Source organism: Falco cherrug, chromosome Z (assembly GCF_023634085.1).
Source record: "Falco cherrug isolate bFalChe1 chromosome Z, bFalChe1.pri, whole genome shotgun sequence".
Lineage (NCBI taxonomy): Eukaryota > Metazoa > Chordata > Aves > Falconiformes > Falconidae > Falco > Falco cherrug.
In genome coordinates this window covers 36,050,645-36,066,955 of record NC_073720.1, presented here as the reverse complement: position 1 = coordinate 36,066,955, position 16,311 = coordinate 36,050,645, and the positions used below count along the sequence as shown (strand labels likewise).

Genomic DNA, 16,311 nt, shown 5'->3' with positions numbered 1-16,311 from the left:
CTGTGCTGCAAATAGTTAATGTTCCTCACACCCACCACTTCAGGTGATGATGTTGGCTGTGTTTCACCACCAGTTTTGGGCAATACGCTGGGATTCTGAGTATCTCAGCTACCCCTATTACCAAGGGAGTATAAGAGGGTATGGGGTAATTCAGGAAATCTCTAGATTCCATTATCTGTAGTTTAGAAATACAACACAGTGACAGGCACTATGAATTACAGTTTCTCAGGGGAATGTCATAGATACTTACGAAACAGTTTACAGCACAAAGCAAAGAATAACCTGAAAATCCCAGAGCAGCGAAGGAAGGGCTGCACAGAAATCTACTGCCTTACAATTTACAACACAGAGGCAAACAGCAGCAGCAGTGGGGGGAGAGGGACAAAAAAGAAAATAAAAAAAAGGCAGGGGGCAATTTTGTTGCAAAATAACTGGTTGTAAAATGATCAGGGATAGATTTGGAATAGAAACTAATCAAAGGAATGAAGTCATGGCACACATGGGCAAGAAAATCTTACTTGTTTTAGATTATGGTGTATTATATTCGCAAACAGTTTAGTACCTCCTGTGACAGCAAGGCTCAAGTCTTCAGTGAGTCAAGCAAACCTCTCCTGGTCTATGCTCCAAGTTCCATCAGAGCTGTGAGCCAGTGGGGGACACAGCACTGAGTGCTCAGCAGTAAACACAGAAGTTCTAAATCTTGATATTGAACCTAATTCTAAAACAAAATCCCAGAGATCCATTAGACTTCATCTTCAGAAACAAACAGCAAGATCTGATAATTCTTCCAGAACATGAAAATGGAAAGGCTATCAGGGACTCTAAATAGATCCAGAAAATCTGTACTGAATGCAAATATAAAACATATAACAAGGAAAAAACATTTCACAGCTACTTCAGAAGTCTGAAATCATGCCCAGTGAGATCAAGAGTGCTTTTCAAAAATAAACCCAGCAAGGAGAGGTGGTGTCTTCTTGAAGACATCTGCTGTGCAGGATGGGCCCTGTAAATACTATCTGTTCACTAGTCTTCGAAAATTTATCTTCCACACCTCAGAAGCATGTTACAGACTTTTCCTGACACTGGGTAGGATTTTCAAGAACACTCACTATTCTGCAGGGCCAGAGTTAGACTGGAGCACTGTAGTGGTCTGACTGTGCCTGAAGGCCAGGTGCCCACCAAAACCTCTCTGTCGCTCCCCTCCTCAACCAGAGAGGGGAGAGAAAATACAATGAAAGGCGCGTGGGTCAAAATAAGGACAGGGAAATCACTCAGCAATTACCATCACAGACAAAACAGACCTGACTTGGGGGAAATTAATTTATTACCACTCAAATGAGAGTAGAATAATGAGAAATAAAATCAAAACTTACAAACAAATTGCCCCCAAACCCTTCTTTCTTCCCAGGCTTAACTTAATTCCCGATTTCCCTACCTCCTGCCCCAAAGCGGCGCAGGGGAATGGGGGCTGCGGTCAGTTTATCACACGCTGTCTCTGCTGCTTCTTCCTCCTCACACTCTTCCCCTGCTCCCATGTGAGGTCCCTCCTATGGGAGACAGTTCTCCACAAACTTCTCCAACATGAGTCCTTCCCATGGGCTGCAATTCTTCACTGACTGCTGCAGCGCGGGTCCTTCCATGGGGTGCAGCCCTTCAGGAACAGTGTGGGTTCCCCACAGGGTCACAAGCCCTGCTAGCAACCTGCTGGCTGCCCATGGGTCACAGTCTCCTCTCAGCATCTGCTTGCTCTGGTGTGGGGTCCTCCATGGGCTGCAGGTGGGTATCTGCTCCACCATGGACCTCCATGGGCTGCAGGGGGACTGCCTGCCTCACCGTGGACTTCACCACAGGCTGCAGGGGTATCTCTGCTCCTGCACCTGGAGCACCTGCTGCTCCTCCTTCTCCACTGGCCTGGGTGTCTACAGAGTCATCCACTGGCACAGACTTTGTTGGGGTTTTTTTTGTGTTTTTTTGCCCTTTCACAGACGCACTACACTGTTGCTGATGGGATCACCTTGGCCAGCAGTGGGTCCATTTTGGAGCTGGCTGGCATGGGCTCCATTGGACATGGGGGAAGCTTCTGGCATCTTCTCACAGAAGCCACACCTGTAGCTGCCCTGCTACCAAAACCTTGCCGTGGAAACCCATTACAAGCACTTCTTCAAAACCTTGGTCCCTGCTAATTTGATGAAAAAGACTGCCCCTTAAATGGAAACAGTTCTCTTAATGTCTACAGACATAGTTGCTGTTAAATGAAAAAAACCCTCTTGCTAACAAACTTGACAGATGTGCAGAACACAGCAAGAAGTTAACGATTGCACAAGAAACAGAGCACCAGACCAGTCTGCACAGAGACCTCTAGAGACTTTCTTTTCCAATTGATTTTAGCATCTACTGTAAAAATCTCAGACAGTATTACCAAGATGTCAACTGAAGGAGTATTTTTCTGGATCTGCCTATAGTGCATATGAAAGATGACACCAAATGAATGAAGCCAGTCTCCTTCCTCTTTTCCTCCAGAGCTTGTTCCTAATAATTACAACTGTGCTCCTGGTCTGTTTTCAAAAAAGGGGAGGGTGAGGAAGGGAGGCAGGTAGCAGACAGGGAGGGAGAGAGAGAGAGAGCAGTGGATAGAACAGAGAAATCTGCAAGTCAGACTGTCTTTTTCAGCTCCAAAATTTTGAAACAGATGATGGGAAACTGGAAATAGTAAGGGAGGTGGGGTATTTTCCACACGATTTGTCATCAAATTTTCTGCCAACATTGAATGAAAACTGAGCATTCAATGTGATACTTTTATAAGACTAAGTTTTAAACATGGATAACAATAACAAAAAAGATCAGTTAAAAATAAAAGGAACAACCAAATGCTCCAATCATGAAGTCAACACAGTTCAAAGATCTTGGCCTAGGCAGGTAAGATGTGAAAAACTTATTTTCTCCTCAGATTTTTTCCTTTAATTCTGCAGTTGTTACCTTCTTTAACTTAAGTACAGTTTGACTTTCTTCTGCATAGACCTCTATAATCTGAACTTTTTTCTTTCATTAAGAACCAATAGAAAAATAGTTTTAACTATGTACTGACACTATGGGACAATAAGGGGAAACTTCAGCATTCTGTACTACAAAAGACACAAGGCTATTTTAAATTCTTAGTTTGTATGGCTAACTACCGAAACTGCTGCCTGAAACTGTGAATTTTACATAATATAAGCCATTTAGCATGTCTTCTTTATTCTTAATAGAAATATCAACAAGAAACTTGTAGATAAAGACAGTTCATTAAGAAAGATTAGCAGGCATTGAATTACAGTTACACTGATCAAATATATACCTATATAATATGTCAAGTATAACTCACATACTAGTGATATGGAAAAATACTATCCTTCATCACTACATCAGCTAAGTATCTAGGAAGAAAAACACTTAAGAACACGGAAAAAAATATACAATCAGTCTGCCAAACTGTTTTCCATAAATGTAGGTTGGTTGTATGGAAAAACATACAGGAAAAGACTTGAAACACTTCAAAAAGAAGTACACTGTCCATCTTTCTGTTGCCTCAAGTTCAGACTTTATGTCCAAGAAAGTATTTATTTTAATTACATCTTTAAACAAGATGTCTGTGACAAATTTTAAGAGGTTGTTTTGCAGTGAACAGCAAAGAATACATTTTGGGAAATTTAAGTTTAATGACTTGGCCTACTCAGTCTGCAATATCCTAAACTGCAACCAACAAGCAGTAACTTTGCAAACCTTGATTACGTGACTTTAAAAATGTCTTCTTTGCTGTCCCTAGTCCTCCCACACACATATCTATATTTCTGAGAATAATTTCAGCGGTAATAAAGCCTATTAGTCCATTCTCAACTTCCAGTGATTGCTTCTTTCAATACAATTTTCCATTAAACCTGCCTATTTTTATTGACTCTCAAAACCCCAACCTTTTAAATATGAAAATAAGAAGACATCCTTTTTCCTGTAAAGATTTCAACAAATACTAGGACAACAATTTAGGTCAGAGGCATCAAAAATCATATTTCTATTTTTTTCCCTAAAAGACTTAGATACTGACTCCCTACAGCAAAATTATTTCTGCTTGGAAAACAAATAGGAGCAGCCATGCTGACGAATTCTGCAACCCAACTTCAGGCAATTTAAGGCAATATTGAAGGTAATTCTATTTGACTAACACAAGAGTGATAAACACTGCACGCCTTTCCCTAAGAAGGGAAAAACTGATAATTTCCTGACAATCCACTTAAAAGTTACCCACTGTCTTCCACCAGTGCCTTAATTTTGAGGAATTTGGTAGTCTAGTCAATTCATGTAACTCATTCCATTCTTCATTTCTTTTCCACAACTCAAATAATGCAGCACTAATCTCACAGGCTGAGTATAAAGAAACGATGTGCGAGACCTAAGATAAAGTTTAAATCACTGCACTTTAAAATTTTAGTACAGGCCCGTGTAGACTTCTGATGACTGACTCATCAGATTTGACTTTTAGGCTTAAAGCTTTTCTAAATTTAGGGCATTTACCCTCTCCGATCAAATATTTACACCACTGATCATATTGATATTTTGTTATTTTCAGTGGAGATTGCTAGTTCTCTGACCCAATGCTAAATACAGAAGTGTAATTTTTAAAGTCCATACATACCCCAAAACTGATGATATACTAAAAGTCAAAATATATCAGGGAGAGTCTAAACTGTCATCTACTGTTAAACTTCAAAAGCTTTACATCTTGTGGAACAGAATGGCATGAAAATACACCATTGCACAAAATGCCTGTAACGCAAGACACTGCTTTGTGAGTGGAACAACAGTGTTTTTGACAACACTCAGACTAAGAGGCAATGAAATCATGAAATACTTACTTAGCTCTGATTACATCGCAGTCCTTTTGGGATAGTTCTTCCTGTTTCACAGCTACTTGAGATGACAAGTTACTGCATATGCTGTGCAACTCTCTCATTTGTTCTCTTGCCTCTGTTAAATCAGTTTCCAAATTCTGTAAATGAAGAATTTGAAATGTATTAAAGGTAATGTATAATGAAGTGTTAAAATCTATTATGCATGTTATCTATATATATATAAAAATGGATGTGCACATACATACATGCATGTATTTATTGTGATCTAAGCAAATATATATAGGTATATGTGCATGTATACTTGTGTGAAAAATGTGAAATATCAGGAAAAAAGGTGTATTTCAAATTTTAGATTTTCCACCTGTTCTTTGCTGTAGGAAGTTTTCCTTAATTCATTTGCTGCATATGGAAGGAGAATCCTGAATCAAATCTTTGCAAAGCAATAATACACTAACTACTGGACTAACTAAACCATGTTCTCTGTATAGAAATCAAACACAAAAAAACGCTCCTCCTAACAAAAAACAGCTATAGATTCATTCTCAAAAGAACACACAATATTGTACACATGAACTAAGAATCATCAATACGGATTAATTTTTGATACTACTTGTTAAATCTGCTCTGATTTTGCACTTGCAATTCAGTGCAAGTAGTAGTTTCTCCAGGAAAAGAAACTGTGTACAAGAAGACTTCTGGAATGCTCGTTGAAAACAATGTGAACAAGCAATAGTTTGCCTATTACAGTAAGCCTTACTGTAGACGTTGGTCAGCAAAGTGTGAAGGTATATCTAGGAAACGTAGCAGTAAGGCAGCTTACGCAAACAAGACTTCAACCTCTACACTGTGACCTTACTAGAGTTCTCCGGAGGTTTAGCAGCTCAGAGGAGTACTTCAGTCCTTAAGAAGCTTCATATGACTATTCTCCCAGAGTGTTTTGAGGCAAGAATAGAATCATTACAGCAATATCTACAGCAGAGATTCAGAAGGTGGTAACAGCTTTAGACCTACTTTGATATTATGCTACTCACAGACACAGTTGCTTGTTCTCAGTAAGGCAAATATTCCAGGATTCACCAATAATCTAAAATAAATGCCTCCTAGTAGGACAGCATTCCTAACCTACAGCCAACAGTATACTAGTTTATCTACCATTTACATACAGACTTAAAGAAATAGAGATGCACATTTTTTCCCTTTCAGCAAAGGTGTTTCAAATACTGAAGGTCTCAAAGTATTTTTAAAACTGAAAAGCAAATAATTTTTTTTTTTTTGTCTTTAAAACAGAATGAAAGTGTCTTACATGTATTTGGATTTATCAAAAGTGCAGTACAATCAAGCTTTTTGAATTTGGACAAGAATTACCATGCCCTGTTAAAAACAGAAACATTAATGTGATAAAATGGAAAAATTAGTAAGTGAATAAGGTAGGAAAATTATTTGTCTTATCATAAACCTCAGGTTATACACCTGGTGTACCTGACTAATGAGTCATCATTCAATCTCAAAGGCTAGGCAGCAAATATTTTTTTGTTTCTCAGATAGCAAAAGATTTCAGAATGGTAGGAGGCAGTCCATTCTATCAACACATGAAAATGTTGAAGTATAATAAGATATTCTTAACTTGCAGTCAAACAACCTTAGGGTTTCTCTCAGTATTTGTTTTTCCACAGCACCTGAAAGTTATTGTATATGTGAATGGAAATGACAGAGTTCACATTTTCTGTGAATAAACCCTATTTGCCTATCTTTCAAACCACACCACAATGTTGCAGAGGTTTCTCATGGTAGACATTAAAAAATATCTGATCTTACCAATGCTTAAGTTCCCATCATCCATTGCAGGGTACAATACAAAGAATAGGTAACAAATTATTTTGTCATAAATACAACTTTAGAAGCTATACAATTGCAGAATTTAAAAACAGAAAAAAAGCATCTTTCAGTACTTAACCCCATTTGTGACAAACAACCTCAGATTTTGATTTCAGCTAACAAATCAATCAGTTCGATCTTCTGAACTTATTTTGAAATTGCCTTGTTTTTTAAGCATTACTGAAAGGGCAAAACAAAAACAGGTGCAAGAAGGGACTGGTTATACAAATAGATTATATACTGAAATAACCTGTATTGAGGCATTTAGTAGATCCTTTGTACAGAAGTCAGAAATCTCAGATTATGAAATAACCTACAATCTTTTACACTCAATTTGAGTATCTCTGCTTTTTAAAATCTCATGGAAGTTATGTTGCCTTCAGTTGATACATCAGCCAAAAAGGTAGTTTCATTGCATACACATGCAGACTGAAAATTTGCTAAATATAAGTTCTCCTAAACCTGATTTTCAAATTAAATCTAGTTTCAACTGTATATACAAACAGTTTAGAATTCAATATTTCAAAGCATATTAAAGCAAAGTAAGTTATTAAAAACACAGTAAGTCTAAACATCTAATAACTCAGGTATATAGTATGAGGAAGAAAATGCATATTTTGGAGAAAAATACAAAACACAGTAAAAGATACACTTCTTTATGACAGGACTGAAAGTAAAGCACAAAAGTAAGTCTAGTCATTATTTCTAGCCGTGAAAATGTGGTGATCCTAACCTTCAAGCCCAAGAACTATGAACTCTGAAAAATAAAAAAAAAAAAGGTGAATTTAAAAGAACTTCAAACATGAAAAGCTTAAAACACATACAAGGCATAAGGCATATTTATGCATAATTATTGACTCACTGTGAATTAACACTAAGGTTTTGTTATTTGTAGCTTCAAACCCTTGGGAAATCACTTTTAAATACAGTAGCTTTGTTTTCATGTTTTTTCTTGTTATGTATTATGACAGAAATAAGAGTATTGTTGCAGGGTTCCATCTCAATAGAACTCACGTTTCAGTGGAACTAAAAAATCAGGCTCCTCTTGACAGAGATAGCTGTTTCTCAGTGTTTAACGTTAAAAGAGAACACCTCTCCCTGTTTCTTTGAAAGCTGTCACCTTCAGACTTTGGGAACTTTAAAAAGCACTTTTTTTAGTGGTTTGGGGTTTCTTTCTAGTTAGCAATTCCACTATCTTTTAGCCTAACTTCATTTAAAACGTGCCAGTCTGACACTTTTTGTTGTCTACATACAAAGCCTATTGTGCCTGTCTGAGTTTGGGAAAAATATACATTCTTAGTATTATCAAACATTAGCTTCAGTGACCTGCATCCGAAGAACAAAATTTAAATACCCAAGTCATTCTTAAATATGGAGACACATCCATGCATAAGGTGGCAAGTGACAGCTTTTCCACTTGTGCACTGTCAGGAGATGCAGGAAGCTGATATAAGCCCTGGGAAGCACAGAAGAGTAGTTCTCAAGAACTACTTCAAGGCAGAAAGCAAAGCCTCATGTTAATTTTTTATACGCTGTACATTATTTATATGAAGGTACATCTGGGAAAGACCAACAATAAAACACTACTGCCATCCTTTAAGCCACCTTATCAGGTCTCTTCCATTTAATCTGTCTCACTCAATTTTTGGCTAATATGACAAATCTTTAAAGAAATACTCTTTAAATGGACAAACAAGCCATAGGAGTTTTTCTTTCAATTTGAAGTTGAATTTTATACCTTAATTCAGCTTACAGTAAGGTCTGGAAACAACCAAATTCAGCTTATAGTAAGGTCTGGAAATAACCAGTCTTTGAAAGCAAGAAGTGACACTTTTCAGCACAGAAAATGGTTTAAAGACTGGGAGGAGAAAAAAAAAAAGGGCTAGTACACTTAGTTCTGACTCTGAGCAGAGGGCCACTTTTCCAAAAGAAGAATCTGTTACTTAGACCTAGCATTTCTATCATCTAATACACATTTTAAAAACAGTGTTGGGGTAGCTCACATTGATACAGTTTCATTTTGTTCTTCCACAGATATAGGAGACTAATATGAAGTGTTTGTATACAGTATCATCTACTATATTGTTAAATACAGTGTTTATTACTGAAAAACATGTACAACATGAGATGCCATTTCAACTCCCAAACTCAAGGCTGACAGGCAGAACTGACTTTCAGAAGGGGATACCATCATCAAATTATTTTTATCTATAACCTTTTTTACAATCAGTTGAGAACAACAATACAACTCCATTACTGAATTTGCTCATAAATTACTTTTTAAAAACATTTCAGGGATATGTTATATTGGGGTGTATATATTAGAACATCATCTGAAGCCAATATTGTGTAGTGTGATAATGTTGTAGTTGGCCTTTGTGGATAATGAAATTATTATTCTATATTGTTTATAAGTATCCCATTAAGAGTCAGTCTGGCATACAATATTGATTCTCAAGTGTAGAGTAACAGAAATGGGGAATGTTAGGAACAGAGGGAGAAATTAATTCAAATGGAAACAAATATTCAAGTAACTATTTACAGGAAAAGTATATGTATAAACAGTATGTATATATGTAAACAGAAAAATAATTTTATGTATTTTTACAAAACATTTATAAAAATAATGAGACAATGTATTACTACTTCCTAGATGTCAAATATAACATTTCTCTCTTGAGGGCAGTATTTTTAATATGCTTCTCAATCCTTGCAGTAGTCTTGCGAGATAATCACTTCACCTAACTATCTGCTAGCAAAGGTGTATAGTCATTTGCCTAACATTGCAGAAAGGAATGTTCAAAAAAAAAAAAAAAAAAAAAAAAAAAAGAGGTAAAAGCCAGGCCATCAGAGCCATGGACACATGCAGGCTGGCATTGACCTGGGGAGGTCTCCAGTCACAGCCCCTGCCTAAAGCAGGTTCAGCCAGCAGGTCCAGCCAGGCTGTCGGGGTTTTACAAAGTCAGTGGTTGAAATCTCCTAAGCATGGAGATGGCCCAGCCTCCTTGGGCCACAGCCCCACACCTGAGCTATCCTCCTGGGAAAAAGGCTTCTTCTTACCTCCAGCCTCTGTTTTTCCTGTTTCATTTTGTGCTGCCTCTCACCCTTCTGCCACATAAAGCTGTGAAAAGCACAGCTGCATCTCCTTCACCCCACCCAGCTGGTGTCAGCGATGCTGTTGGATGGCCCTAGCCCTAGAGCCATATCCCTTCTCCTGGATGAATCAGCTTGTCCCACAGCCTCTCCTCACAAGGCAAGATCTCCAGCTTCACTGTCTCACCTTAGCCAACTTACTGATGTATTTCTTGTACTGCATCCAAAAATGGGTGCAGTATCTACAGTATTGAGCAGAGGAGGTCGATTCCTCCCGTGGCTCTTGTGGCCATGCCCTGCTCATGCCCCTCTAGGCACTGCTGGCCCTCGTTGCTGCCTGGGTGCACGGGGCTGGCCCTGATGCAGCTTGCTGCCCACCAGTGCCCGGGGCTGTCCCCCAGGGCTGATCCTCGGCCCCTGCATCCTTCCCAGGGCAAGACTCATCAGTTGTCCTGGTTAAGGCTCCTGTTGGACTGTTTCTGTCAAAGTACCCCTGGATGGTAGCAGTGTCCTCAAGCACATCCACTTCGCCCCAGTTTGGTGTCATATGCAAACCTGGCAAGCGTGTTTGCTGTTCCCTCTTCCAGGTCACTGCTAAAAACTTTAAACAAGACAGATCCAGGATAGATTCTGCAGTACACCACTTATTACCAGCCCACAGACAACGAGTACAGCCCATTAACCACAGCTCTCTGATACCAAATATCCAAATAGTTATTCTAAACATGTTGTCCACCTATCCAGCTGCAACATCCTAACTTGGATACAACAATACAACAGGACAGTGTCAAAGATCTTACTAAAGTTAAGGTCAATCACATCCATGCTCTCCTCTTGTCCTCTGACACAACCATTTTATCACAAAAGCCAATCAGGTTTTTTCAGAAACGATTCACACTTGGTAAATCCATGACTGTTTCTAGTCACTTTCTCAATTATGTGCCTAAAAAATGACTTCCAAGACTTTGTGATTTTCCCAGGGACTGAAGCAAGACCAACCAACCTTGTTCTTGACTTAGCCTTTTCATCAGGCACCTTCCACGATCACTGCTACTTTCAAAAGATGAGAGGCAGAAGCCTGAGAGTGCTATCAGCCAACTTGAGCCAACGCTCCCAGCACCCTTGGATGCAGTTCAGCTGGTCCAATGGTTCTACTCAATGGCAAGGTACTACTACTCAGGTTCTTCCAGGTATCTCCCAAGTCATCCACTCTTAGTACTTCTCCTTGAAGTCTGCCTCTAGGCCCAAATGCTTGGGAGAATCTTGTTGGAGAAGACTGAGGCAAAGATGACATTCAGTACCTCTGCTGTATCTATTACCTGCTGTCACTAATTCATCCTTCCCTTTCAGCAACAGGCCCTCATTCTCCTTGCTCGGCCTTTTACTACTAAAGTAGTATAAGAAGCTTTGTTATACTTGTCATCACTTGAAAGGCTCAACTGTAGCTAGGCTACCACCATCCCTGAGTACTCAGACAATGTTTCTGAACTCCTCCTTTGTAGTTTTCACTGTTTCCACTTCCTGAATACTGCTTTTCACCCTCACCCTACATTGGAGTGTGGTGATTAGTTGTGTTAAGCCAGGCTGGTCTCCTGATACATCCACTTCTTCTCCTGAGTATCAGGGTGGACTGTACCCGGGCTTGAAGGAAGCTGTCTTTAAAGATCTGACTATTTTCCTGAGCATTTTTACCCTTCAGGGCTGCTTCTCATTACATTCCACCTACCAGTTTCCTGAACAAGCTGAACACTCTCCTCCTTAATTCCAGGTCTGTACTGTGCTACTCTCCTTACTTCATCTTCTCAGGACCTAGCCAAGGCTGCCATTGATTATTATTTCCTTTATCAGTTCTTCCTTGTTTGTGAATAGGAGATCCAGCTGTGCATCATTCCTGGTTGGCTCAGGAAATACCCATCTCAAGAAGTTACTCTGTCATGTTCTAGACACTATCTTGATCTGCTTGTGACCCCACTCTGGTCCCACATCTCTGGAATCACATGGCTGTGATGCACCTTTCCCTCTTCACCATGCCTTATCAACCAGGAAGACAAATACACTAAAAACTATTCTACTTTCACTGAACCTGTGGGTAACAATGATTTGCAACAGTTTATCCAATTTTACAAGCACAATATCTGACAACTTGAAAATTATTAAATTAATTTAGTACACACCAGATTTTTTCGCCCAAGTATCAACAAACCATTTATTGTCCTGTGAATCCTATGATCCTTCCGTCAGAACCAGTCCAAAGGCTTCAATTTGCAAGTACTGAACTTCCCATATGTGTGGGTGCCCTCACCCCCTCACCCCCCACCCCACATCTTGACCTTTACTTCCATAACAATGCACAAGTGATGGCTGCGTCTGGTTGTGAGGCTGTATCTGACTCAAAGTGGACTCCAGAAGACAGGTAACAATGTGATAGCCAGGAGCTAATTTGAACCGCATGCCAAGTTCGAAAGAAACTAACTTCTGTTGGCATGCAAAGATGACTATGAGTCAATTATCTCACTCCATAAATAGTGGACAGCCCAGGGCCCATTGGGCTCTCCTACATGGCAGCAGGTTGCACAGCAGGATCTCCCCTTGAGTAGATACATCTTTCAAGGTTATTCCTATAGGTTAAGAGATTCTTTGCCACAACAGATTCTCAGTAAGTGATTACTAGCATGCTAAACTTCGAAATCTCAGCTAAGTGGTACAAAGAATTGATTATGCACATACAATCCTTTAGATATAATCCATTGACCAAGTCTGAGGCAGTCTGGATCTAGTTGCACCTGAACGCCCCTCTGAGGAGTTCAGAATGCAAGGGGGTCCTTTCTGAACCCCATGACTCAATGGGAGGGTCTCCTTGGCAGTTTTGTCTGACCCTGTGCTCTGTGCAGTAATTAATCAAGTGTACCTTGCCATTGAATCTTGTTAAACCACTGTTGTATTTACTATCAAAATTTGTTAAATCGCTGTTTTATACCAATAAATCCATTGCTGCTTCTCTCTTATAAGTGAAGTGTGTCACTCCATCTGTGACACCATGTTAACAGACCTGAATGAAGTTCTTTACAATGGGTTTTCATCAGCACAACAATCAAAAGTGTCACCAAACCCACTGCATGGCTAGTGGAGGAAAAAAGATGTTTCCAGGCAAGACGTTGATTAGATAGTTACTACACTGAATATACCAGACAGTCATGTACTTTGATAGCATAAAAGAGCACAGTGTTGAAAGTGTTCATTAGCCATGTAAATAAGAAGAATCCACCAACTAGACATGTATATAAGTAGCCATCAAACATTTTGATACAATGTGGCTTAACTCTGATAGGAATTTAAAAACAGCCTCCCTATTTTCACCAACAAACAAGACAAAGTATCATTTAAATAAAAGATACAATACCCTGTACCATTTATTCAATTATTTCTTTTTCATTTTATCAACAGTGAAAATAACTTTTTAATATATTCCATGCCATAATAAGGCCTCTTCCAGAGTGGAGCCCTCTGGAGGCTAGGACACAATTTATTCAAAACTGCAGGTAAAAGTTAAAGTGTTCTTCCAAAACGGCAAATATCAAATCATTTAACAATAAAATAACCAAATTATAGGTATGTAAATTACACATGGAGAAAAATAATGATGAGTGATAACAATTCTAAGCTTTTATTACTTCACACACACGTATCTATATTTTATCATAAAATACATTATCTTTTATTTTTTAATGATTACATTCTAGGATGACTATTTGAAGTCAGATTCCCATTTTGCAACATCAATTTTTAAAAAGCTATGGATCTTAAGTGAAGGAATGTAAATGAATGCAAGTCCCCACTGGTAGATTTGAATATACAACTTGTTATTTAAAGAAAATAACTCGTAGTGCAGATATCTGGAGAAGTTAATTCCGAAAAAACATCCAAGAGCCCATTTCATTTCATACCTTTATTCTGGCACCATTGCCAGATTTTTCCATTTTCCATTGTGCCTCCTGTTTCCTCAGTTTCTCCAGGTCATTTAGCAGGTCAGCACAGCATGTATTTAATCCCTTATTCTCCTCCTCTAGGTTTTTTATAACCAGTCTGTTTTGTTCTTCCTTCTTCTGTGCACACTCCTCAGTGTCCTGTAGAACAGTACCACAAGGGCCGATAAACAAAAAAAGTGAGAACTAATCAGCAAATATAAACTGTGCAGTTTTACCCTCACAGCAGCTTCTTCTATATTTGATGGCCAAGGTCACCTGTGTACTTTTATTGGCCTCTTTCATGCAGGTGGAAGGGTCATATTTTTTAGCTGGATGACAGCTTTGATGAGCACACATTTGCAAAGAGCCCATTAATTGATCAAGCTGCCTTTGATGCTGTCCCCAGCTATTTTTGAGACCCACACAGACATATCCTCCCAGACCTCGGCTTTATCAATTAATAATGCCAGTCCCATCAGAATCTAATTACAAGAAGCCACATCTTCACACTCCTACTTTCTTTGCTCCATTTCCATCATTAACTATTTATCTGGAAGTTATAAAGCTTGGATTCCTGGCTTTAAAGCATCTTCCTTGGAGTTGGTATGTGAGAAAATGGTAAGGTATAGCAAAGCCTAAGGCAATTTTTTTTCTCCAAGCTTGTCACTTTCTGTGCCACAAAGGCTGACATTGCTTAAAGAACTACTTCAAAGATACACTCTCATGAAACTATGTACAAGTCAATATACCTTAAGTTCTTGGCTTTTATCTTTAAATTTCTGATTCAAGTTACTGAATTCATTCTTCAAACAGGCATTTTCCTCATCCACAGCAATTTTCCTCTGTATTAAGTTGTTTATCTCCTGCTGCTGTTCTGTGACTCTCTATTTGGAAAAAAAAATAAAAATCTGTTAATAGACAAAAAGCAATTGTAAAAGAACATGAATGTACTGGATTTTAGACCTGTGCATTTTAGACCTAGGAAAAGTAACCAACAAATATATGTAGTTTCACAGCATTATTTTAATGTCATTAGTACTTTAATCATACTGAAAACTGCATGACTATATGACACAGTAACGAGGAACTGAGTATCTTCCTGCTACTAAACAAAGGAGCCCATAAATGCAGAACTGAATGGAAATGACAGTCATGTGCAGAAGTTGTATCTGTGCTTATGGATTAAGAGCACATTAGAATACTCCTTCACTTGCACTTTTAGCATACCAAAAATCAAGCCAGAAAGTAGAGTTCAAAATTCTCCAGAAACCATGATGGTAATGATAAATAAATATTAAGTGGAGCAACTAAAAAATGATGATACAAAACATTTGTAAAAACATAATTAAATCTAACCGAATTTGCAGCTGAAGGAAAATAATACATCCCAGTTCAACACAGACAACAGCTTAGTGTACCCACACATGGCAAAATCTCACTGCCATCAAAAAAACAACTCCAGCTTTCTGTGTTAAGATATTTGCACACTATTCTTATGACATTCATATTAAAACACCCTCAGCCTTAAATGCATATTAGAATGAATTTTTCTTCAGGAGTCTGTTTTAATTCCATACACTATTTTGTCCCTTCACTTCTTAAATCAAAATGACATTTATCTAAAACATTTTGCTATCAGTAATACTGTAACTGTAGTAAGAAACAGATAAAACTTTTATCGCAGGACAAAAACACAACTGCTTTGCCTTTAATATACAGGCTAAATGAAATGTGTTCAGAAACATAAAAAATTATCAACCAGAGGACATACCTTTAGATTATTCTACAATACTGTTGATAATATGCATCATGGTTTTCAACCCCTAAATGGTTAAATTTGGTTCACATGTATGTCAGAAATTAAAAAAGAATGAAAACGTGCTGAGAGGAAAACATAGAAAAATACATTTGAAGTCATATTCAGCCACCACTGATTTAAAACCTACATGTAACCATCAGGGCAAAAAAAGCAACTGTCACCATTAAACTCAAAGTAACTCGCTCACAGAAAGAAACACAGCTATTATAGGCAGCAACCCAGCACACAAAGTGAGCTGTGCACCAGTAATCAGGGCTTGCTCCGCAGGTTGAACAGTGTCAGTGTGCTGGCATCCAGAGCACCTACCCTGCACAAGGAAACTGTTCACAAAGCAATAAGGATGAGGCAATTTTGTGAGTCTTAGTAGCAGTTTGAGTACCAGCTTCTCCTCAAGATACTCATGCTCTTCTCCCTACTATGCACAAAAAATTACTGAGGACAACGCAGATCTCTGCCCTTCCTGCTGCACTGTGGTATAATATCTGACAACTAGCTTAATAGCTGATAAACTGCCTTTTTCAGTATTACCAGAGTAAAATCATAAAATAAGTATTAATTACACATACTTAATTATAAGACCAAGGTTGGCAGAAATACTTTATGAATTATTATTTAAACCGCTAGTGAGCTAGTGTGACAGTAAGGCATGTGAAAAATATATTTTGAAGATGTACAC

General features: G+C 38.4%; 1 protein-coding gene across 3 annotated transcripts in view; it reads right to left on the bottom strand.

Moving 5' to 3' along the window:
- CNTLN (centlein) overlaps positions 1 to 16,311 on the bottom strand; it is a 198,014-nt gene that overhangs the window by 136,511 nt on the left and 45,192 nt on the right. For all 3 annotated transcript variants that reach the window (XM_055699169.1, XM_055699168.1, XM_055699170.1), the window contains 3 exons: positions 14,566 to 14,700; positions 13,796 to 13,975; positions 4,887 to 5,020 (listed from right to left, as the gene is read on the bottom strand). In XM_055699169.1, coding sequence (XP_055555144.1) covers positions 4,887 to 5,020; positions 13,796 to 13,975; positions 14,566 to 14,700 — 449 coding nt within the window. The remainder of the gene's footprint in view (positions 1 to 4,886; positions 5,021 to 13,795; positions 13,976 to 14,565; positions 14,701 to 16,311) is intronic.